The sequence below is a fragment of a genome, unplaced genomic scaffold (genome assembly GCF_019419815.1).
Source record: "Pyrus x bretschneideri cultivar Hongxiangsu unplaced genomic scaffold, Pyrus_bretschneideri_v1 Contig19, whole genome shotgun sequence".
In the NCBI taxonomy this organism is placed as follows: Eukaryota; Viridiplantae; Streptophyta; class Magnoliopsida; order Rosales; family Rosaceae; genus Pyrus; species Pyrus x bretschneideri.
Genome location: NW_025999490.1, coordinates 3454815 through 3480477, shown reverse-complemented (window position 1 = coordinate 3480477; position 25663 = coordinate 3454815). Strand labels below are relative to the sequence as shown.

General features: G+C 37.3%; 3 protein-coding genes and 1 pseudogene across 3 annotated transcripts; 3 read left to right on the top strand and 1 right to left on the bottom strand.

Moving 5' to 3' along the window:
• Positions 1-2458: 2458 nt before the first annotated feature.
• On the top strand, positions 2459-9936 carry LOC103943307 (probable LRR receptor-like serine/threonine-protein kinase At1g07650). Its single transcript, XM_009353581.3, has 24 exons — positions 2459-2661; positions 3011-3176; positions 3353-3424; positions 3525-3593; positions 3673-3744; positions 3838-3909; positions 4042-4113; positions 4213-4284; positions 4374-4445; positions 4579-4650; positions 4743-4814; positions 5079-5147; positions 5521-5583; positions 5796-5861; positions 5979-6014; positions 6104-6138; positions 6254-6630; positions 6850-7045; positions 7134-7271; positions 7812-7930; positions 8065-8275; positions 8355-8592; positions 8846-8996; positions 9211-9936. Exons 1-24 carry the CDS (start codon positions 2541-2543, stop codon positions 9544-9546), a joined length of 2967 nt encoding a protein of 988 aa, XP_009351856.2. The 5' UTR covers positions 2459-2540; the 3' UTR covers positions 9547-9936.
• Positions 9937-10584: 648 nt separating this feature from the next.
• LOC103943315 (pollen-specific leucine-rich repeat extensin-like protein 3) lies at positions 10585-13425 on the bottom strand. The gene is made up of 2 exons (XM_048582267.1): positions 10876-13425; positions 10585-10795 (listed from the first exon to the last, which is right to left on the bottom strand). Exons 1-2 carry the CDS (start codon positions 13113-13115, stop codon positions 10585-10587), a joined length of 2451 nt encoding a protein of 816 aa, XP_048438224.1. The 5' UTR covers positions 13116-13425.
• A 1346-nt stretch (positions 13426-14771) lies between these two features.
• On the top strand, positions 14772-18978 carry LOC125476344 (annotated as a pseudogene).
• Positions 18979-21681: 2703 nt separating this feature from the next.
• Positions 21682-25435, top strand: LOC103944728 (protein NRT1/ PTR FAMILY 4.5). The gene is made up of 6 exons (XM_048582629.1): positions 21682-21858; positions 21951-22047; positions 22284-22501; positions 22736-23179; positions 23722-23849; positions 24307-25435. The coding sequence occupies exons 1-6, from the start codon at positions 21682-21684 to the stop codon at positions 25193-25195; spliced, it is 1953 nt and encodes a 650-aa protein (XP_048438586.1). The 3' UTR covers positions 25196-25435.
• Positions 25436-25663: the final 228 nt, after the last annotated feature.

Below are 25663 nucleotides of genomic sequence, written 5' to 3'. Positions count from 1 at the left end.
AATTCGGCAATATTCGATAAGTTGCGTTGAGAGCATTCGATAAATTCTTTTTATAGCACTTATTAAATTATTTCAACGTAAGTCGATATTTATTACAATATGGTTCGATTGATGACAACAAATTCACTAAATATTCAACAAAATAACCCAGTAAATAAACTAAAATACTTTTGCATGCCCCGCTCTGTTTCTATTTAAAACTTACTTTAACCTTGGAATTCCCCAATGTCAAATGTCGGATCCGCCACTGCTCGTCCCCAAACACATTTGTATGTAACCAAACGCCTCGTAATTAGTTGCTATGCATATGCATGAACTGAATATAGACGCAATATTGTTTTATACATTTCCTTTTGATGACTTTTCAAAAGACAAGGTTTTTTCCATGGTTTGAACTTTCCAGTCAAAGAAGGTTAATCTAGTTGCCGACACGACACATAAAAGTTATATACATAAAGTAAACCAAATAAATGGTCAATATTGGGAGGAAAGGAAGTAAAACACCTAAACAATTTTCACCAACCAAAAGAAAAAAACACCTCACTAATATTGTACGTATGAGATTGAATGCCAGTATAAGAGATTGAATGCTATTCAGTAGCTATATATAATGTGTGGTATGCTATGAGTATGTTATAACATATGCATTATGCCGATATTTTGCTAGGATCAATATGTCATGACATGTATTTTGTTAATGCTTTGTTATGTTGGCATGTGATGACATGTCAAAATATACCCTAAACTTTGTCCCCCAATTTGACAGAGTACGTACGTAAATGAGCCCATGCAGTACATTAGCTTGTCTTGTCTGTTTTGTGCGCCAAAAAAAAACACTTAATAAATCATTAAACATGCCTTATCGTAACTAGTTTATTAGCTAATTGCCATCAAGGTTAAGCTAGTTTTGGACTGATGTGGTTATTATCTGTTTAGTGATATTTGCTGGCAAACACGCTTCAAGCCCTGAGATCAGTAAGACAAAAACTTCACTATAGTTGGATAGCAAATCAATTACTAATATTTCAACAACAAAAAATACGACTTATTATCTGTTTAACCGTTATTAGATCTATTTTATATTAGGGATTTGTAAATTTTTCTTTTTATGTGTGTTTGTCAAAAGATTTCTTGCTAAATGCTCTAACAATGTTTAGCAAAACATAAATGTTTTCAAGTTAAGTAACCGTTTTATAAAAAAACACATTTTAGATGTGTATTTTTCAGAATATAACAAACACACTTATAACATAAACACTTATTAGCAAAAATACTTCCAACGAAAGCATTTCCTTTACTAATCGATCGAAGCAGAATATTCCCCATATTGGTAAGCCATGGGCGCATCATAATCATAAAACCAACTTCTTTTGCCTACATTATTATATTATCCAATTGAAAAGCATTTGGGAGCCCATCATGGCATGTGATCCGTCAGCTGCGTGAATCTCTTCTCTCTCCCTCTCTCTCTCTCTCTCCTCAGAAAGTACAAAAAACAGAAAGCTTTAATTGGTGATAGGATGGTTAAAAGATAATCCTGGTAGTAAAGAATGAACCAGGATCCTCGCCGGATCCATTCCCTACGGATTCTAGGAATAATGTAATCGTATCTGTTTATCGTATATCGTGTGATTAGTTTTTGTTAGATATTATTTTTATTTGAATTTTAAATTTTAAATAATTTATAACCTCACGATATATGATGAACGGACACGATTACTTGATCCCTAGGATCCCTAGGCTTTAGGGAATGAATCCGGCGAGAATCCTGATTAGTAAAGAATAAAACTCATGTGATGAAATTTGTTAGAATTTAAACGTTAATTGAAAATTTTATTAATTTTTTATTAATTATAGCACATGAGCTCATATGAGGTTAAAACGAAATTCTGTAGCACGTGAGCAGGAGGCTTAATATAATATAATTTTATTCAAAGTTGAGCTAATCCAAGCTCTAGTTGTCAATAGGCTGGCAAACAACAGGTGTTAAAGACTAGTCAAATGCGCAAAGAACCTACTCAACTTACGTCTCCACAAAAGACAGTAAAAGATAAATAACTTTAATTCATCACTTTATTTCTACTTCCATCTAATAATATCTTCTTTCTCTAAAAATGTGATCTTAATTTGAGGACACATCAAGGTGAACAAAAAATTGATTTTCAACTTTTTTTGAGAATTGACAAGGTAAATTATTATCTTTCGTATATAAGATATCTACCATAATTACTATGAGCGTATTTGCCAAAACTTTTCGCACGTTTTTTTATCATCAAATTTAATAAATAAAATAGAAGTAATTGTCAAAATAAAACAGAAGTGCATGGGAAATTAGACAAAATATGTGTATGTCATTTTCAATAATTAAAAAAAAAACCGTTGGTCTACTTTAGGCAAGTGATTTTGACCCTGAAGATAAAAAACCAAAGTGGGGATAATTATTTGCACCATTATTCCATCAGGATAGATAATTATAACTTATATAAGAGCCTGCAGACAGAAACAACGGAGTTCCATGGATTGTGATTATGTGAAGAAAAATGGCAGCAAGTCAAAACCTTTCAAAGTTGTTCTTCTGCTATGTTGTTCTACTCACAGTACTTATCTGCATCGAGCCAATCAAATGCCAGGAACAGGGGGGCACTCTTGCAGACGATGAAGGTAAAGGGCTCTCTTACTTTGAAAGCCTTTGTTTTGATTTTCTATATGTGTGAAGTGATTGCAATTTTAGTTGCTGGAATTGGATTGTTCATCTGAAAAATGTTGAAAATTGTATATTTGTGGTGGAAATAACTTAAATTTATAAGCTTTTTAGACAAAATTTTACAAGAAATTGAATAAGAACAGAGCTTATACATGAGTTTTTTATGAAGTTTAATTTTTTTTTTCTGTGTTTTATGTGGCCAATTGTATTAGACTTACTAGAAAGGATGAAACTTTATCTTACCCATTACTTGCTTTTGTGAAAAGTGATTTTGAGATTGTGTTTCTGTGTATTTGGGTGTGGCAGTGGAAGCACTTCGTGAAATAGCTGTGCAGTTGAATAAAAAGGATTGGAATTTCAGTGATCCTTGTAGCAATATTCCGACTATTTCAATCCCGCATTCGGATGAGTACAACAACACTGTCGTATGCAACTGCTCTTTCTCTGGCAATGTATGCCACATCCAAAGCATGTATGCACCTTTTACGAGCTGTAGTATATAATTTCTGCTCTAAATTGCCTGTGATGGTAATGACCAATGCTGCCATTGCAAGTGTATGAAGGTTTTTTGTCAATATCAAGTTGTAAGAGATTGCGATTTTTGGCACAACATTCATAACCTGTAAGTTGTGGATCCTTATTATGCAGTATTCTTACCGGACAGGACCTTGATGGTGTGCTTCCGCCAGCGCTGTCGAAGCTACCTTACCTTAAGCAAGTGTATGAAGATATGTCCGCTAATTTGTTTTAGTTTCTTCATCCACAAATCTATTAAGCTTCTATCTGAAAACCTAATAGCACTGTTTCTTTATGATCGTAGTAATTTGGCCAGGAATTACCTTAGTGGTTCAATACCGCGCAAATGGAATTCTACGAAGTTGGAACTTCTGTGAGTGAATTCTAGACTTTTGTTTGAGGTTAATAAAAACTTGCATACCAATTATTGAACCAATTTCATGCACATGCAGGGTTCTCAGTGTGAACAACATATCAGGACCCATTCCTGGTTATTTGGGAAGCATAACTACTCTCCAATCTCTGTATGCATCTATTCTTTCTTCCATTGCTATCACCTCATTCAGAATTGTTAGTTTTGTGCACCAATGCGAACTTGACAAGGCTTTTGCTTTCAGGGCCTTGGAGAGCAACTTATTTTCTGGAGCTCTTCCCCAGGAATTGGGCAATTTGGTTAACCTGGAGCGTCTGTTAGTTTTCTACTTTATCTTCCTTTGTAACTTTATATGATTCACATTTTTTAAATTTTATTGGATTTTCATAAGCAAGTATATATGTTAATTGACAACGGTTTGGTCTTGTGTTTCCATGGCTAACTACAGCTATCTTCGTGCTAACAATCTCACTGGTGAGCTGCCTTCTGCCCTCACTAAAATGACCAAATTAAGAGTACTGTAAGTGATATGACTACCTTAAATAATGTACGTTCGTTCCATGAAATACTTATGGTTTATGTCATTTAATCTTTCGGCTTTTTGTGGCATTATTTACAGTCAGATTGGCAGTAATAACTTCGCTGGAAGAATACCTGACTACTTTCGAAGTTGGAAAAACCTCCAGGCCTTGTAAGAGATCACTTTTGTTGCACTTTTTAAATTCTCAACTGAAATATTTTCATGTGTAATCCTAAATCCATCAAATATGTTGTTTACAGAGAGATGCAAGCGAGTGGTCTTGAAGGCCCCCTTCCATCTAGTCTCTCTGCCTTGAGTAATATGACAGATCTGTGAGTCCTGCCTTCCAAGCTATCAGTTATTTTAATTTGCATGATCTCCTTGCGTCTTTCTAATTTAGAGAGAAAAATGAATTTATGAAGATACTTGTATTCCAACATGTTATCATGCTGTAACCTTTTGCAGAAGGATTAGTGACTTAAGTGGTGAGAGTTCATCTTTTCCAAACTTATCAAGCATGACGGGCATGAATAAATTGTGAGCCATATTTTAGGTTTTATATATTTTTCTATTAGCATAATGCATGCAGATGAAAACTAATTTACGAATATTGGTTGTTCAAATTGCAGGATGTTAAGGAGCTGCAATATAACCGGAGAAATGCCTGAATATATCTCTACCATGACAAGTCTGACTGTTTTGTAATTCTTCTATCTATTATTCTCCATTTTTTCATGACATGAAGCTCTTAATAATTGGTTCTACACTGTAGCTCTAGATTATTACTAATATTGTATAACAAACTGGTAACACTATGAGCAGTTTGACCTTACACTTTAAAGCATATTCTAAATTTGTCCAAAACCCGATCGTGAATTTGGTGTGCAGACTACTGGTTGATTCATTTATGTTTTTAAAATTTGCTGAATATACTTCTGATTATTTGTATACATATTCATTTGCAGAGATCTTAGCTTCAACAGATTGGAAGGGAGTATTCCAAATTTTGCAGATATTATGGAATTGGCCACAATGTAAGGAATATAACTCATAAGGGTAGCTAACACACATGATGATGCATGGAGGCATTTCCCTTGGTTCGTACAAGTGTCACGATCCAACTTTTAACATTGTCATTTTGATGTTAACATGAAGCTTACTTCTGGATAACGCATTCTGACTGAATAAGAATGAGTGCAGTTTTGTTTTGTTGTTTACCAGAAGAAAAAAAAAGTATAGAGATATGAGTACATTTAGGATTCGACCAAATTCTTGCTAGGAATCATAGCTGTACCAAGGGAAAGGCCTTAGAAAGACTTTAAATTTCTCATCTTTCTTTGTATTTTGAACCAGTATACTTATAAATATATGTTCGTTGACTTCTGTTTTATATTGCTCACTGATCAGATATCTGACAAGCAACTTGCTAACTGGTCTTCCAGAGTGGATTAAAAATAGAGACAGTCGCTAGTATGCTTCTTCATCCCAGATTTTTACATATTTTTTCTGCTTCGTCATCCTGAATTTCATATGAACGCATTATTTTTTTCTTTACTCTGTTGATAATGCATACTGTTGAATTCCCACAAGTAATTATATTATTTACAAGTTTTACAAAAATCTTCTGATATTGATTTTACCAAAATTCGAAGCTAACAGAGAGCTTCATGTTTTGTGTGCAGCAATATAGATCTTTCTTACAATACTTTTCCTCAGAACTCTGTCCCAAATTCTTGTCGAGAGACCTTGTAAGCATAACGGTTTTTCCATTTTTTTTATGTTAATGTCCTTGAGATAAACCTTTGTTACTTTCTTTGACTTCTTATATAGATGAATCTAACTTTTTGTAATGTGTTTTGCATCAGCAATTTGTTCAGAAGTTTTTCCAGTCAGAACAATTCGTATGCTTCTAACTTCATGAGCTTCATGCAAAGACTTTTCATTTCTCTTTATTAAGTTAAGAAGCTAATGTTTATTTTTCATATTGTAGGCTACTTAGCAATTGCCTCTTTCCATGTTCAAAAGGTAGTTAAAATTTGTTGTTAGAATTAAATCTGTAGGAGTAAATTCGTGTTCATATGAAGTGAAAAGGTTACAAAGCATTGTTTGAAATTCTTTCTCTTCTTCTTTATTTATATAGATCGGTACTCATTACATCTAAATTGCGGTGGAAATCAAACCACAGTCGGAAACATCAAGTACGAGGCAGATGACGCCTCAGGAGGTGCAGCAAAGTTTTTTCAGAACTCAGCAAATTGGGGATTTAGCAGTACTGGTGATTTTGCGGATGTTTGGAGCTCCAACAAAGACTATATAGCAAACAATATTTCGATACTCAGAATGAACAACTCTGAATTGTATAAAACTGCACGACTGTCTCCTCTTTCTCTCACATATTATGCTCGTTGCTTAGCAAATGGAAATTACACTGTGAAACTGCACTTTGCGGAAATAGTTATCAGAGACAACAGGTCTTATTATGGTGTTGGAAGACGAATTTTTAACGTTTATATCCAGGTAGTCATTTGCAGTGCTTTTTGGCTCTGTAAAAATAGTAAACATTTTACATTTTTGTCACTTTCAGTTTTAACCATTTGGATAACCTTGACTCTTTTCATTGTCTTTTCACTCACAGAGCTTAACCAGCGATCCACAACTCCACATACTTTTTTACAATTTTTCTAACCGCTCGTCTTTCTTATTTTTCTACTTGACTGAGTAAATAATTTGTTGCAGGATAAACTGGTTTTGGAGGATTTTGATATTGAAAAGGAAGCACAAGGGGTTGATAAGGAAGTGATTAAGGTATTTAAAGCAGTTGTTAGCGTTAAGACTTTAGAAATCCGCTTTCAGTGGGCTGGGAAAGGGACAACAAATGTTCCAAAATCAGGAACATATGGTTCTCTGATATCAGCTATCTCAGTGCAGTCTGGTAAGTAGCAATGTTTAAGTTTCTCTCTATACAATCCTGTCGAAATTTATTGTTCTCTCACAATCACTGTTCTTGGCTCTTATTCTAGATTTCAAGCCGCCTGATGATAGCAAAAGGAAGAAATTCATTGTGATTGGAGTTGTTTCAGCGTTATTCCTTATTTTCGTAATTTTGAGCATTCTTTGGTTGAAAGGCTGTTTCGGAGGCAGGACAACCAGGGAACAAGGTACAGACAATACCATATAGGTCTTCTGTTTTTTTTTTTAGAAAAGTTGAAAAGTTATTCATATTTCTACTTGCTACAGTATGAATTTTCAAAGGGGCTTTTACATTGGTAGCACCTATCAGTATGCTGAATCATTAGAGAGTTAACTTATCAACGAAAGTCAGCTGCTTGGTTGAACAGTCGAGAGGATCGAATCTTATTCTTATCATCTGTATTTACTGAACCTTGATTCCTATCCCTAGGATTACTAATTTTTATTTATTTCACTCAAATCCGTAGCCTTTAACGTTTCCATTTACAATTCTAACTTAAAGTTAAATCCCATTTCTAACTTCTTCTGCTAAAATAATTTCATCATCGAATCATGCATGCACGAATCTGATGGAATTTGACAGTTCATCAATATGTTAAAATTTACTAGGGGTTTAATGCCGGCCCTTGTTGTAAACATGTTATAAATGCAAATTCAACTCTTATTCTACCTCTTGTTGCCCTTTCGATTCTAAATAGTTCAATATGTTAACCTTTCAACATGAACAGATCTCATGGGATTCGATCTTCAAACTGGTTTCTTTAAATTCAAGCAACTTAAAGCTGCAACTAACAACTTCGATGCTGCAAACAAGCTTGGGGAAGGTGGCTTTGGAGCTGTTTACAAGGTATTCCACAACTCCATTTTGTTTTCCTATATTTGTAAGAACTTTTCTTTTGTTTTGAACGCTATGGTGTATCACTCTTGGAGAGTATTATGGTTGACTCATATTCCTCAAATGTATTATATTTCAAAATGCAGGGCGAATTATTAGATGGCACATTTATTGCAGTTAAGCAACTTTCTTCAAAATCAAAGCAAGGAAATCGTGAATTTGTGAATGAAATAGGCATGATTTCTGCCTTACAACACCCAAATCTTGTGAAATTGTATGGATGCTGCGTCGAAGGAAATCAGTTATTTTTGGTATACGAATATATGGAGAACAATAGCCTTGCCCATGTTTTGTTTGGTAAGTTGGACGAAGTGCTTTACTTCCGTATGTTATAATTAGTTTCATGAATATTCTTTGAGTTATCTACTAATTTCAGGACCAGAGGAAGGCCTAAAGAAACTGAACTGGAATACAAGGCATAAAATATGTCTTGGCATTGCAAGAGGTCTGGCTTTCCTGCATGAGGAGTCGACACTGAAAATTGTTCATAGAGACATCAAAACAAGCAATGTACTGCTTGACCGAGACCTTAACCCTAAGATATCCGACTTTGGTTTGGCTAAGCTGGATGAAGAGGAGAAGACCCATATTAGCACCAGAGTCGCTGGAACTATGTGAGCAATCCTTCATTTTGTTCTTTCATTTGTTGTGGTTTCTATTTTGCTTGTTTTATTTTCTTAATTTAGATAACATGAAGACTTTTTAACTCAAATCTTCTTTTTAACGATAAAAAAAAACTTTACTGAAGTAGATGTATTAATTGCAAAATTGTATTTCAAAACATCATCAAAATCAATATAATCAATGTACATAAAGTTCTTTAGATGACATCTTTATGGACACTTAACAGAAGTTGTTAATGTGCAGAGGATACATGGCACCAGAATATGCGTTATGGGGTTATTTGAGTGACAAAGCAGATGTTTACAGTTTTGGGGTCGTTGCATTGGAACTCATCTCTGGAAAAAACAACGTCAAATATCGTCCAAATGAGAATTTTGTATGCCTTCTTGATTGGGTAAGACCTTCGTGGCAGTCGTTTTTGGTACAGGAAAAAGTATATGGGAAGCCAGAGTGCTTTTTGTAGGACTGTTTTTCCAACACATGCAAATTGTTTGGCTCCGCCGTATTTGTAAAAGAGAACCGAAGAATTAGAACATGGCTTTTCATTTTCTTCTTCAAATGTTTTCAACTTCTCATCATTCCTTCTGCATTTCTTCTCAATGCCGCAGGCCCTTGTTTTGCATCAAGATGGAAATCTGATGGAGCTGGTGGATCGAAAGTTGGGGTCTGAGTTCAATAAGGAAGAGGCATTGAGAATGATAAAGGTAGCTGTACTATGTGTCAATTCATCACCGGCACTAAGACCTACAATGTCTGCAGTAGTGAGCATGCTTGAAGGCCAAACTTCTGTTCACGAGGTGAAGATAAACCCGAGTATTTATGGTGACGAGTTGAGGTTTAGGGCCTTCACCGAGGACTCTGATACTACTTCTGTGCAGAGCACGCAAAGCTTACTGTACGCACCCAATGCAAAACGGACCGCCTATACCTCATTGTCTGTCTAGGATATCCATGCAGTTGATCGTGATTCTCGTGGTAAATGAAGAACAGTGTGGCCGGGTGGTCCGTTGTTGAAGGCAGGTGCTCATACCAAAATGAAAGCACAAATTCACTAGAGACAATACGGCCATATTCTGACAGTTTATTCTTATTTCTGATCGTAGCTTCTGCGTATAACGTGTATAACATAATGGTGGTAGTAGTTCGCATGCATGAAGGTGCCCGAACATCATTTTTTATTTTATTTATTTATTTAAGTAAACCGATAGAGAAGAAGAGGGATATTAGACTTATATGCGGCAGCATTTGTTATAGTAGTAGGAAGAGATAAAAAAAGGCTGGATGGGGAACCATTATATCACAAAAATATATTATTAAAACAATTAATCATCGTATCTTGTCTCTTATTATTCCCGTTACTAACTGGAGAAGTCGGCTTAATTTTATTTTTATTTTTATTTTATTTTTTATCATATTCTTACGAAGAAAGGAAGGACAGAGTAGGGAGGAAGACCACATACAACATAGAAAATTAAGAAAAATAGAGGAGAAGACGGAAAAAAAACAGAAGAACCATTAGATGAATCTCATGTGTTTATTAATTAGTAGGAAAAAGAATTATGAAAATTTTAAATATAAAAAAATGATAAAAAATTGTATTAAAACTTTTACGTGGCAAGCTTTGAGTGGGGTGTAGTTTCACTCAGCAAGATCCATGACAAACTGAATCTCACACAAATTTTTCTTCTGTTCTCAAATATTATATATATATTGATGATATGCAGTGATGTTTCATCGTGCATTGTAGTCAGTACTCACACACATCAAATAGAATCTTAAAATTAAACGAGAAAAAAGTGGATGTGTGATTTGCCGATAAAGTCCTTTTTATTGCATTCTGTAGCATATGAAAAGATTTACACTTTGATGTCATGAGTTACAAGCTATGGTCCTAACAAAAGTGGTGTATTTTTGTGAGACTGTAAATATTTATAAACAAATTTTCATGCAGGGCCGGGTGGGAGCTTGATATCGCAGTGCGCTTAGTAGCCTGGGAACATTGGTGGAGGTGGAGATGAGTATTGGAACCCGATGGTAGGTGGCAATACGAAGTCATATACTGGAGGGGGTGATGAGGAAACGGGAGGAGGAGGTGATAAAGATGGAGAAGGTGGTGGTAGTGATTGGACTGGAGGTGGTGGTGAGTGGACCGGTACTGGTGGTGGTGATGATTGGACTGGAGGTGGTGGTGAGTGGACTGGTGCTGGTGGCGGTGGCGAGTGTACATGGCGGTGGCGGTGAGTGTACCGGTGGTGGAGGTCGAGTGTACCGGTGGTGGAGGTGAGTGCACAGGTGGTGGAGGTGAGTGCACTGGCGGCGGCGGTGAGTGTACAGGTGGTGGGGGTGAGTGTACTGGTGGTGGGGGTGAGTGGACCGGTGGTGGAGGTGAGTGCACAGGTGGTGGAGGTGAGTGCACAGGTGGAGGAGGAGAGTGGACTGGTGGAGGAGGAGAGTGGACGGGTGGTGGAGGAGAGTGCACAGGTGGTGGTGATGGAGGAGGTGAGTGCACAGGTGGAGGAGGAGAGTGGACTGGTGGAGGAGGAGAGTGGACTGGTGGTGGGGGTGAGTGAACCGGTGGTGGAGGCGAATGGACAGGTGGTGGGGGTGAGTGCACCGGTGGTGGAGGCGACTGGACGGGTGGTGGGGGTGAGTCCACTGGTGGTGGAGAAGAGTGGATTGGTGGTGGGGGTGAATGGACTGGTGGTGGAGGAGAGTGAAGCGGAGGTGGTTGCGAGCTCATTGGTGGTGGTTGCGCTACTACTGCTGGTGGAGGGGAGTGAACTGGTGGTGGGTGAGGGCGGATTGGAACGACAGATCTTTGCCCAAAGGGTGCTGGTGGAGGAGCGTCAACAATTGGTGGAGGGAAAATTGGAACCTTAGGACCTATGTCTTTAGGTGATGGTGATGGTGTAGGTGATGGGGTTTCTAAAACCGGCTCTGGAGCAGGTGCTTCTACTTGAGGCGGTTGTGCCTTGGGTGGTTCCTCTTTTGAAGGTTGTTCTTTGGGTAGCTCCTCTTTAGGAGGTTGCACCTTTGGTAGCTCTTCTTTGGGAGGTTGCACCTTTGGTGGCTCATCTCTAGGAGGTTGTTCTTGGGGTGGCTCCTCCTTGGCAGGTTGTTCCTTGGGTTGCTCCTCCTTGGGAGGTTGTTCCATGGGTTGCTCCTCCTTGGGTGGTTGTGGTTCTGGTTCTGGTGTATGAGGTGTTTGAACCGGTTCAGGTGATGGTTTTGGTGGTTGTGGCTTAGGTTGTGGTGGTGGTTGTTTGGGTTGTTCTGTCTCTGGTGTCTTTGGCTTTTCAACCAGAGGCTGAGAAGGTTTCAACGGCCCATGTCCACCGCCACACTTTGCCTTACTGCAATCCACTGGCTTGCTCACCACAGCATGACATTCTTTTGCCGACTTTTGTTCAGGCCTGTCTGGTAAACAATTGCTCACATCATCAAACACAACGTCCTTCCGAGATCCTGGCACGCATTCTTGGGTCTCTCCATTGAAGTAGTTGTACGAGAACGTGAAGTTTCCCAAGTTTGGCAACATACACATACTATCAGGAACAAACCCAGTTAGCATGTTGTGTGCGATATTCAGCTCCTCCACCTTTTCCAAGCCCTTGAAAGTTTTCGACATAATCCCACTGAATGTGTTTGAACTAATATCGAACACCGTCACGTTTGCGAGTTGTCCGATTTCAGGAGGCAGACATCCAGTAAACTTGTTGTTGGAGAATACAGCCTCATTTAAAGTTTTAACCATTTTTCCAATACTGTTGGGGATGCAGCCCTCGAGATGGTTGTTGGCGACGACAAGAACTGATACAGGGGAGTTGCCGAGATTTTCAGGAATGGTGGATGTGAACCTGTTGTCATTCAAGAACAAAGCATCAAGTTCCTTGTTGAAAAGCTCAGGAGGCAGCTTCCCCTCAAAATCGTTGAACCTAAGGTCGAGGTACTTGAGGTTATGAATTTCTAGGACAACGTCGGGAAACGATCCCACAAAGCGGTTATTGCTAACATCAAGCTCGTGGAGAAGAGTTAGCCTTCTAAAGCTCTTGGGGATGATTCCACAGAACCTATTAGAGTTGATATGGAACAACGCCATGTCCGTCAACAACCCTAATTCCGCAGGAAGATGTCCAGCGATGTCTGCATGGTTGATATCAATGCCTGCCACCACCTCAAGTTCCGGATCATCGAGAGCCGGTGCGCAGAAGACTCCGTTGTAAGCACATACATTCTCGCCAACCCAGTTCTCGGTTGTTTTGAGAGGGTCCGAGTACACGGCCTTTTTTAGAGCCTGAAGCCCAATGTATGCACGTCGAAGCCTGGTGTTGGGAAACTTTAGATCAAGCTCAACCTCAAATTCATAGTTGTCAGGAATGTCACCACCTTCTGGGAGGCTTACAAGCTGGCGATGTGCAAGAAAGGACGCTTCGGCATCGGTTAGGGCAGAAGAGGAGGAGGAAAATAAAGAGAAAATAAAAAAGCTAACTAGAAAGCAGCCATAGGCCTGCATGATTTTTCCACTGCCTCCTTGTTTTGACCCAAGGCTGCTTATGGGAGATGAGTGGAGAGGGGGAGAAGGGAGTGTTATATGTAGATGAAGGCCACTTTGGTTAGGTTTCTTTGAGAGGTTATGCAAAATTCTCTCAGCATGTTTGGTTGTCTCTAGAATTTGTTGATGCCTTTGGAGTGATGTCTAAATTTAGGATTTCTGTTTGGTGGAAATGCTGAGTTATTGGAAATCTTTGCCTAAATTTGCATGCGATCGTTGCAAAATGATAGACCCGACAATGACCAGGTCTCATCTTTCATTCGGTATTTTTGGTTGGTTGGGTATATAAATCTGTTTTATGTTTTATTTTTTTAATTTTTTGTTACAATATATACTTACACCATACAAGCAGCAAGCCGCACATAGCACACGTCATGAATGAAATAGAGAGAAAGCATAATACTGAAAATATAAGTCATGAGATAAGTGAGATTGACAAATAAAAAAATATAATTTCGGTCATGTAAAATACGCAATGAGAGTGAAATGAGAATATAACTTCGTTCAATTTCTTGTCAAACATATTATGTATGAAATAGAAAGTTAAGGCATAACGAAAGAATCATTCCTAAAAACGACTTAAAAACTTTATAAGATGTCTCAAATCTTGAGCTAATATGTCTGCGATCCGAGTCTACTGCTAGTTTAGCCCAAGATCGGTACTTTCGGCAACATGGCTCGATGGACGGCCACCCAACAAGTCTAAAAATGAACTAATAATATTTAGGTCCAAATTGATGGCCCTTCCATAAATTCTCTGTTTCAAATCCTATGCTCAATCCACCAAATAAAGGAAAAATAAAGCAGACAAAACTCAACTCTTTGTTTGTTTTAAATACCTTTTGGTATGGTAAAGTAGTTGTATCACTAAATTCATTTGGAAAATGCATCTTCTTATTGTGTTTTAATTTTCAACACACTTATAAGCGTTTATGATTATCTAAAAACACTTTTAATAGCTGTAATGTGAGATACGTAATTTTTTTGGTTCATGAGATGTAAGTACCCAAGTACGATATATAACTAGTATTTGATCAAAGTTACAATTTTTTTTAGGGAATTCAAAGTTACAATTTTACGTGTAAACAAAACTTTCATCTCAAGAAGCATTTGAGTATGCTTGCCTAAAATTTGTCCATCACACTATCAAATTGTATTACACGTTTACAAATTATAATAAACCAAATATACTATTACAAACTTAAGTTATATTAGAATTAATAAAACGGTGTGACAGTCAAACCAAAAAATTAGCGGTAGGAATCTTGGCTTGGTCTGATTTTTTGGTAGGCGTTTGACTTCAAAATCCTTTTACAAGGAAGACCACTCAACTGAGAATCCTCTTTTAGTTTGTGTAGTTCCATACAATACACACATTTTACACGCGATTTGAGGCCTTTTTTACAGTCAACGGCAAGAGCTGCCCTCCTTCATTCGGCTCTTTGGTACAAAGAAGAAGAAGGCAAAATCCCCACTCTCTCTCGTTGGCCTAAAAAGCCAGCCAGCCACTGCAAAACACCAAAACAGAAAGCACTTTTTTTTAAGCACTTTTGTATTTCGAATGATTCCCCCGTCCAACTCGAAAACACCAACAACGCCATCGATTTCTTTTTCTCTTCTTTCTCTTCGCCAATGAAAGACAAAGACCCTTCATTTCCTATGGAATCCTCTGCTGCGGCGGCGAGAAGCTCCAGCTCTGCCGCGCTGACCACCACGCTCTCCAACTCAATCCAGGCTCTGGGTCGCGGTTTTGACGTCACTTCCGATATCAGGCTTCTCTACTGCAAAGGGGCACCCGGGTCGAGGCTGGTGATTCTGGAGGAGGATCATGGGAAAGATCTTGTTTTTTCTGATGGGGTTGTTGTGCCGAATGTGCCCATTGATGTTGAGTGCGCGACGGGGAAGAGGTCCATTGATAGAATTCATGCCTGCAGCTTCCATGAGGTGAATTTTTATCCAATTTCGGTTGATGGGTTTTTATTTTTTGTGAGTTTGGATTTGAATTCTGTGAGTTGTTTTGGGTGTTTTTGGATTTTCAGAAGCTTCAGTTCAGTATTGGACTTGTTGGGAATTGAACTTTCTTGGTTGTGGTCTGGTTGAGTACAGAAAGTTATAATCTTGGTTTGTTTTATGTTGGATAATGTTGCTTTGCTGGGTTTTTGTGGTTCTGGGATTAGTTTGTTTTCGAAATCATTGATTCCGCATATCGTATTTCATGGATTTCTAGAATTCTTCTAGTTTTACTCCTGTGTTAAATTTGAATAACTGTACATTCTGTCTCAAAATTATTATATTTTGTTTGTGTCATTCAATTGCTAATGATTTGAAAGTTCGAAAAGATCATGTCTTTCTCTTCTTCCAGGCTTCTGAGTTGTTTTTCTCCATATAGGTTGTCATGAATTGTTTTGTGATATGCAGAGAATAGATTACTCATCTGTTACGGAGCAATGCACTACTGAGCTAGTTAGGCTAAAGTTCTAGTCTGAATGTTTATTTGAGCTCGTTAGGCTAAATAAATCATATTTCAGTGTTGGTGTTGTATTTTGATAATGGATTGTACAGTGGGTTAATAGCCAGCGTAATTAGTCAATGTACTACGCAAAACATAAAGAAAACTGGGAAAATGTTGCATACTCAGACAACATATAGATGGCTAAATAAAGAAATCTGACATTTGTGATTGTTTGAATTCAACTGTTTGCAGAGTTTGCTAAAACTATTTGGTGCATTAGAGAATAAAATTTTACGGAGATCCTGTAAACATGCTTAAAGATAAAGTTTGTTTGGTTACTACAATCCCGAAAAGCTTGAGCAGTTAGGATGTGAGCTAGCAGTTAGTATATATTCTAACATAGCTAAGTTTGGATTCGTGTTTCTTAAATTACATTTTCTCATTTGAAATATATCTTCCCCGTTGTGGAATGAATAGTATCTCCTCCTATTTGGTCAGCATTTGGTGCATGCATTGGGATTTCGACTTGCTTCTCCTAATTATAGCAACCATTTTACCTTCTTGTTATACGACAAATTTTGTGAACCTTTGGCTTTGATGCTTGAAATTTCAGATGGCAGAATACTTCAACAAGAAATCAGGTATATCAGGGTGCATTCCTCTTGGAAGCTTCAATGCCATGTTCAATTTCACCGGTTCTTGGCAAGTTGATGCAGCAGCAACCAAATCCCTCGCCATGATTGGATACTTCATTCCCCTATACAAAGTTAACTTAGAAAAGGATAATTTAGTTTTGCATGAGGAAATCAAGTGTGCTGTTCCTTACTCATGGGATCCTGCAGCTTAGCAAGGTAAGCAACTAAATATGATAGAGTATAAACATGAAATGTCCTGTGTTTTTTCAATTCTAATCATCTCGGTAAAAGGTCAATTACCAACAAAATTGATAGGCTAATCCCTACAACTCATGTCCTGTCTATGCGTTAAACTAATAGATATTTTCGAGGACAATTCAACTTGTCAGTACCTGATTGCTCTGTTTGATACCTCCTTTCTATCATTTCTGTTCCTACTTTGATCAGTGGGTTATATTTATAAAATGCAACTAAAGAGCTTGGTGATGAAAAATTGAGTGATTAACCATTAGACCTGTGTATGCTCAAAGCCTCAAACTAATGGCGATGCACTTGATTCAAAATGGTCTGGATATGTACTTAAAGATGCTAGTAACTGTTATTGAAACCAAACTTGATATGCACTAACAAGAAGGATAATCAATCAAATTTCATTATGTTGGGCAGTTCTTATAGTTACATATTTCAAAGAATAATTTTGGACATGGCAACCCATCAATTGATATTGAAAATTTAAATTCAAAATGTTCCAAACTGCAATATTTGGTGATGCACAACTGCAGGGTTTTCCATTGATAAGGTTACTAGATCTGTTGGTCTGTACAACACCAGAATTTTGATACACAATTTTCTTTCTCCTCTTGTTCATTTTTCAGTTTTATTGAGAGTTATGGTACCCATATCATCACGTCTGCAACTATTGGTGGAAGAGATGTATTCTATATCAGGCAGCACCTGTCATCTCCTTTGTCAGCGGGGGACATTGAGAATTATGTGAAAGACATTGGTGATCATAGGTTTGTGGACTCAAAAAGCCAGTCAAATCCAGGCCCATTAAAGTACAAGGATAAGGTTTGTATCACTGGTGTTTCGTCTAAAAGTCTCATGAAACTTTTCGCCCATTCTTAAAATAATTCTTGATGAATTGTCATTTCCAGTGGATTTGTTTGTGAATATCCTTAATTTTGTGTCCTTCAGGATGTTACAGTCATATTCAGGAGAAGAGGGGGTGATGATCTTGAGCAGAATCATACCAAGTGGGCTGAAACTGTACAACTAGCACCAGATGTGATTAACATGACATTTACACCCATTGTTTCTTTGCTTGAAGGAGTGCCTGGAATAAAGCACTTGAGTCGCGCGATTGAGTTATATTTAGAGTGTAAGATCTGATCTAAAATGTATTTCATAAAAAGTGTTGACTTTTATTCCAATCTGATGACTAAATCATTTTAATTATGGTTAGCTTGAATCGTTTGTCTAGAACCTGAAACTTGGTTATATAGCTAGAAGCATGCTTACCTGTGGCTCCACCTATTCAGGTGTTGGAGGTGTTTTTGACATTTATTATATGTTTGTCATTGTTTATACCAGACAAGCCACCAATCGAAGATCTGCAGTATTTCTTGGATTTTCAAATTGCTCAAGTTTGGGCCCCGGAGCAAAATAATTTGCAAAGAAAAGAACCTGTGTGTTCATCGCTTCAGTTCAGCTTGATGGGTCCGAAGCTTTACATCAGTCCAGATCAGGTACATTTGTTGGTTCTCATTAGTTCTTTGATGGCTATTTTTATCAAATTATTGTGTGCGAAAAGAAATGACTCTTTCATTTCCTTATATTTGTACACTTTCACCCCACCTTAACTGAAGAAGTTCCTTGACACTGCAGGTAACAGTAGGCCGTAAGCCTGTCACAGGGCTTAGACTAAATCTAGAAGGCAGCAAACAGAACCGACTGGCTATACATTTGAAACATCTAGTCTCCCTTCCGAAAATTCTTCAACCCCATTGGGGTGTGCACATGGCGATAGGTGCACCCAAGTGGCAAGGTCCTGAAGAGCAAGACAGCCGTTGGTTTGAGCCAATCAAGTGGAAGAACTTCTCCCATGTAAGCACTGCACCGATAGAGCACGTGGAAACCTCTATCGGTGACCTCTCTGGTGTTCACATTGTCACCGGGGCTCAGCTTGGTGTATGGGATTTTGGTGCCAAAAATGTATTGCACCTCAAACTCCTCTTCTCTAAAGTACCAGGCTGCACAATTAGGCGGTCTGTTTGGGATCACAACCCAGCCACCCCGTCTTCTGCACTGAAGGCGGATGGTTCTTCTTCGTCACATTTAAACAACAGAAGCTCTGACGATAAAAAGGAAAAACTAGCAAAACTAGTGGACTTGACGGAAATGTCGAAGGGGCCGCAAGATATACCAGGTCATTGGTTAGTCACTGGGGCTAAGCTTGGAGTCGACAAGGGAAAGATTGTATTGCGTGTAAAGTACTCGTTGCTGAACTACTGATCATCGGCCTTTTTCCCCCTGTAATTGTAGGCATTCCACTAAACTTTTAGTCGGGCATTCTTTGCACAGGCAACCCCTGTTCTGTACATTTTCTTCTTTTGTTTCTTAGACATCTTCAATTAATAGTCACATCATTGTTTGTCTGAGGGGTTTTCTTCTTGAATTGGTTGGGAAGACAATGTATGTTTCTGAATAATTATAATTTATATACATTTTTAGGTAATATATGAAGTCATTTTTTCAGTGACATCAACCCTTGCGTATGACCATCGACTAGAGAGTTTGCATCCATATATTTCTATGTTTTCAATTCCATCATGAAAAGTTTTCCGTATCATTTTACACATTTGATTTTTTGAGTTAAAAAGCATCTTTACTTTGAGAAATTTGAGTTTGACGGGTGTTACTAATTCACCTGCTATGTACGTATTTCATGAACTAAGAGTATAGTACTGTAGTGTGGCTGTCATATATCGAAAAATCACTATTTATAAAACTTGAAGGGAAGTTCTTTGATTGCTTTTGTGCAATGGGACAGTATTAACTACAGTCTAGTGATGGAAACTATGTACTTAAAGGAACCTTCTTTATGAGACCATCAATAGTTGACTCAGCCTAGTGAAGAAAACTATGTCAGGCACTTAAATCACTTTATTTTTGTTTGCTTATTGTTGAGTTTTTACCCATACGTACTGAGTTTGAAACTTTCATTTCTCTAAATTAATGTAATAGTTTCAGGATTCTCCCTCCTCACCTTAATAATATTTTTTTACATGCTAAACCAGAATTAATTCACCTAAAGAGGAAAGAAATAAATCAGTCACTTCCACTAACCTGTAATTAACACTAATCTCTTAACACAATCTTATTATTATTAACATAATTGGATGTTGGATGAGTTTGTAATCTTAATGACAGTTTTTATGTCATCTGGGAAATTTATTGTCTGCTCCAACATGTTGCTGTGAATCTAACAGTTGTAAGAGAGATTGCATAAGAAAATTTCTTACCAAATGAGCGAAATTACAGAAATCATCTGGTGTGGCGTGGATCATATGTCAATGTTACTCTTGTGGCGAAAAAACCATTTAATAATATCTTTGTGATTAAGCGAGTTATCAATCTCAGTCAAAGTCGATCTTTGCACCTAAATTATGTCCAGCTTTTTTCATGGGTCTGTCATATATATGCATGGTTGAAAGGGTCCTTTTAGGACATGAAGCTCATGACTGTAAAATAAGGCTTGAAAATGCACTCGTGTTGTTCAAACAAACATACGTAAAGTTTACATATGACCTACGCCGCAGGAATCATTCGCGCAGAGCCATTAAATATTCTATAGCTCCGGCGAGACTGGAGCAGGCAAGTTGCTACCCGTGGGATAACGCAGCCCACATCTGACTTAATCATCCTCACCATCATTAGGTTAATCCAAGTATTAAACAGTGCTTAAGTATCTTCTATTCTATTAAGCGAAGAGCTCTGGTCAACTTTTTTCCCTATTTTTTTCCAATTTTGCCTTCACTTTTGAATATACAATATTGACATGAGAATGACAAAATAGTAATTTTGTACATTTTGACAAAATGACAATCATATCCTTATTTTTCCTATTTTACTCTCACTTTTAATACACAATATTTACATAAGGAGAACAAAAACAGTAATTATGTAATATTAAGATAAATATTCACTTATTAAGAAAAATTGTCCCACCATCATTTTTTCATACTCTTATAAAATTTTAAAAACTAATCACACTCCTTAATAAAAAAACAAAAAATAGAATAAAATTATTCACATGCACAAAGTGTGTGCTCATCAGTTAGTATTATATAACACAGCGTGAACCGTTGAGATGTTTGTTCTATAATCTGTCAGCTGTCTGTTTTAATCCTTTTCCAATAACAACATACAAGTCCTTTTTAATGCTAGGCCCCATAGTTGTATTAGTCTGACAATTTGCACCAATTAAAGGGTATTTTAATTAGCTTTCACTAATAATGTATGTGGAAACTAATTCTGCTCTTGATGTGAATGATTGATTTGCTGCAAAAAAAAAATGATTTTTATCGAGAAAGAGGCGGATAGTAGTGTCCAAAAGCAAAGGCTCTCCAAGGGCAAAGACAGATTGGGTGTTTAGATGCTTATGGACTTGGGTGAAATGCAGGACTCTTCTTCTTGTAATGTTTCTTTTGTGAAATTTGAACTTGAAAGTGCCCCAAAGATTTTGGATTGCACTCAATCGCTAGTTGAATACTTCATACGTACTCATTTCTTTTACCTATTGTTTCTATGTCGACAAGAAATTACCAATATGTATTAATTAGAAATAATTTAAATAAAAAATTAGGATAGTAATTTTCGCGCATTTATTTTTCTTCATGCAATTATCTCAATTTTTCTAGTTTTTGGATTGATTAAAAAAAAAAAATAAGAAACAAAAAAAGAAGAATAAATCAACGAAGAACAAGCAAAAATATGAAAGATTACTACCTTTTTTCTTTTTTTTTTTGTTCTTCGTAACACTACCCATAATTTAAACACAAAAAGTTGCTAAGGCTTTTGGAGTATGACATGCCCATTAGGGCTATTATTTTACAACCACACGAAAGCCAAAACCTCAAGAATTTGTAGAAGAGGACGAGTTGAATTTTTACCCTATCTTAAGTAAATACGCCATCATTAGAGCTTTAAGTCCTCACCTTTTGGTAAAAAATTTATCATCCACTTCTTGATACCAAAAAAGTATGATTTTATCTTTTTATTTTTATTTTTAAGAAATGCTAATGGGTAGCTCTCACTCTGTCGTCCTTATTCAGGTTTCCTCTTGGACAATCTTGACAATATCTTGGGAATCTCTTACTCAAGGTCGGCAATGTTATAGCAAAACATGCACTAACATTCCAACAAATTAAAGGGCATTATGGGCATCACAAATGGTCGTTACGCAACTTCCGATAAGTCCCAAAGCCCATCTGTGTCAAAGTCTTATATATACGAACCTCAGTTTCCATTAGCCTCTCATCCCTTTTCCAAAATTCATACGTCTGTTCTCTTTAGTACCAGAGAGAGATCACTGCAATCCTTGCATCTAGTTATGGTAATTCTAACAAATTAATGAGCACATTTGTTCATGTTATTCTTTCGAATTCGACCTTGTTAATTATATTCTCTTTGATTTATAACCTGCAGGAGAAACTTGAGCTTGTTGAAGGGAAGGTTGATTGGAAGGGAAGGTCAGCTGTGAAATATAAACATGGAGGAATGAAAACTTCTGTGCTCATACTAGGTACTCCTTTAGTACACACATTGTTTACATGATCACTTTCTTTTCTTCTAAGAAAACTGACATTCTAAACTGGTCTAATGTACATGAAGGAGATTAATTCTGGTATAAGAGGAGGGACACACTGTCCTGACTAACTAGCATATATAATCTACATCTGCTTACATGATCACCATAAATGCAATAATATGTAGTCCTTAAATAATTTACAATTTTGGCGTTGTTTTTATATGTTGCAGGTACATTTGCTTTTGAGAACATGGCAACTCTTGCCCTGGCTGTCAACTTGGTTACCTACTTCAATGGGGTCATGCACTTTGAGCTAGCAGATGCAGCTAACCAACTCACCAACTACATGGGAACTGGCTATATTCTGTCCATTCTCATGGCCATCCTCGCAGACACCTTCTTTGGAAGATTCAAAACTCTTCTCATTTCTGGGTGCCTCGAGTTTGTGGTATGAACGAAATACTCAAATTACTCATCATTAATAGCAAAATATGCACAAATACAACGAGTTATGAACCATTAATCAAATAGAACTGGATGGATGCTAACTACACAATAAGATGTCACTAAATTGTTTTGAATACAACTTATTGTCTGTTCAGTGACGCTCAGTTTTATTTGTGTATAATTCGCAATTGAATTTGGTTTAGTAATTGCATAGTTTTGTAAATTTTCACTTCAGGGACTAGCACTAATGACTGTGCAAGCTCACTACCCTAAACTGACGCCACCAGTCTGCAGTGTCTTTGATCCAACTGCAAAATGTGAAAAAGTTGAAGGTGGAAATGCTGCCCTTCTTTTTATTGCTCTCTACATTTTGGCGGCCGGAGCTTCCGGGCTGAAGGCCACGTTACCATCACACGGTGCTGATCAATTTGACGAATTGGACCCAAGAGAGGCAAGGCAGATGTCTAGCTTCTTTAACTTTCTGTTGCTAGCAGTGTGCTTGGGTGGTGTAGTCAGTTTAACCCTAATTGTGTGGGTTCAAGACAATGAAGGATGGGATTGGGGATTTGGGATCTCTACTATCGCCATGTTCTTGGGCGTCGTCATCTTTTTCGCAGGATTGCCGTTGTATCGGATACAAGTTATCAGAGGAACTAGTGCTTTAGTTGAACTTATACAGGTTTGTTTTTCTTTTGTCAACCATTTAAACGCTAGTTCCAAGTCTTTCTTTCTTTTCTCTGTTTTTCTTTTTTTTCTTTATACAAGTGTATATGAGGTGGGGGAAATAACAAACAAAACTTGGGTGCAAAAACCTTCTTTGGATGCTAATAAGATTGATTTTTACTAGCTAATCCAAATCAATATAATCGATTGACTAAGTCACTAAGATGTAGTGTACATATTTTTTTTTTCTCCTTTTAGTAGAGGTGGCAAATTAACCATTGAGTTGTTAATGGGTACCCATTAAGATCCGTTTAATTTGATATCACCATAATATAAGAGATGAGATTGATAGTGATGATGATGGTGTAAGGTAAAATCAAACTAAATGAGTTTTATTGGGTATCCATAAATAATCCAATGAGTTGATTTGCCACCTTTACCTATTGGTGTTTGGTTGGAGGTCGGCTTAAGGAAGATTCTTAACTAATGAATATATGCTTCCAATTCAGATCGAACGTTAATCACAACTAGCTAACTTGTTGCTCATGTTCTTTTCAGGTGTATGTTGCAGCCATCCGCAACAAAAATCTTAGCCTTCCTGAGGACCCCGCAGAATTGTATGAGATTAGCAAAGACAAGGAAGCTGCTCTTGAACAAGAATTCCTACCTCACAGACCCATTTTCAGGTACCTTACAAATTTTTACCGAAATATATGATCTTCCACCCTTGAAATAATACAAAATTAGGGTGTTAACTAAGAACGTTCGTACACTCATAAATGATTAGATTTCTATATCAATTTCTATTCAGATGTTAAGCAAAATATATGATCCTTTACCATTGAAGAGGGATAAAATTAAGCTTGCATTTCCATGATTTTTAAATACATTTTTTTGGTGGAAATATGGACTTCCATTATTAGTCTAGCGTTGATCAATTAGTACCAGATATCTGCTAAGTTATGTTATCGGTTGAACTGGATTAAAACCGAACATTAGGTCATATTTAACGTAATTTACAATTTTCATTCAGTCTCACAATAAAACATGCCAAATTGTTTGGTAACACAATTGAATTTCTATTCCGTCATAAGAAAACTTCTTGTTAGCTCCTTGCCCAACACATAATTGAATTTTATTCAGGTTTTTGGACAAAGCATCCATCCGAAGAGGGCAAGTTGATGAACAACAGCCTCCAAACCCATGGAAACTTTGCAGAGTCACACAAGTGGAAAATGCAAAAATCATCCTAGGCATGGTCCCAATATTTTGCTGCACAATTATAATGACTCTATGCCTGGCACAACTCCAAACCTTCTCCATCCAACAAGGTCTCACCATGGACACAAGTATCACCAAACACTTCAAAATCCCACCAGCCTCACTCCCCATCATCCCCATTGTCTTCCTCGCCATCATAATTCCTGTCTACGACCGTGTCTTTGTCCCCATCGCAAGTAAGTTCACCGGCATACCCTCTGGCATAACGCACTTACAGCGCATAGGGGTGGGTTTAGTTCTCTCAAGTGTTTCCATGGGTGTGGCTGGAATCATGGAAGTGAAAAGGAAAGATGTGGCAAGAGAGCACAACATGCTGTTGGCAAGGCCGGTGGTGCAGCCATTGCCAATCAGCACATTCTGGCTGTCTTTCCAGTACTTCATTTTTGGAATCGCTGACATGTTCACATACGTAGGGCTTCTTGAGTTTTTCTACTCGGAGTCTCCCAAAGGGTTGAAATCAATTTCAACTTGCTTTTTGTGGAGCTCCATGGCACTAGGGTATTTTTTCAGCACCATTTTGGTTAAGATTGTGAATAATGCAACAAAGGGTGTCACAAAAAGTGGAGGCTGGTTGGCTGGGAACAACATTAACTTGAACCATTTGAATCTTTTCTATTGGTTGCTTTCATTGATGAGCTTGATCAACTTCTTTATCTATGTGTTTGTTGCAAAGAGGTACAAGTATAGGCCTGGGAGCCCCATGCTGGTTTCAAAGGAGAAGAAGAAGGAAATTGAGGTTCATGAGTTCTGAGAGGATTCAAGTAAAAAAAAAAAAAAAAATAGCAGCTATTAGGAGAAGAAGGAAATTGAGGTTCATGAGTTCTGAGAGGATTCAAGTAAAAAAAAATAGCAGCTATTATATATATATGGTTTAATGTAATGTGTGAAAATTGGATAATGTATCCTAAATATGATATTTAGGCCTAGGACGTTTGTTTTCTTTCAGCTAGCTAGTGTCTGTGATCAATTAATTTGTTGTCCATCAATGAAAATTTTCAATTCCCACACCTTCCAATAATTTAATTTGATTGATTATTTACATAAGTGATAATCAATGAAAAATCTAGAAATAACTATTATCCATCTTCAAAAGTTATTCATGATATTCAAGATCTTATTCATAATTAAGTTGCAAGTTACCAAGTAATTCATAATTATTACTTGAGAATTGCTAAGAAGACATTCTCAAAGTGAGACTCTCTATAGACTTTATGCCACC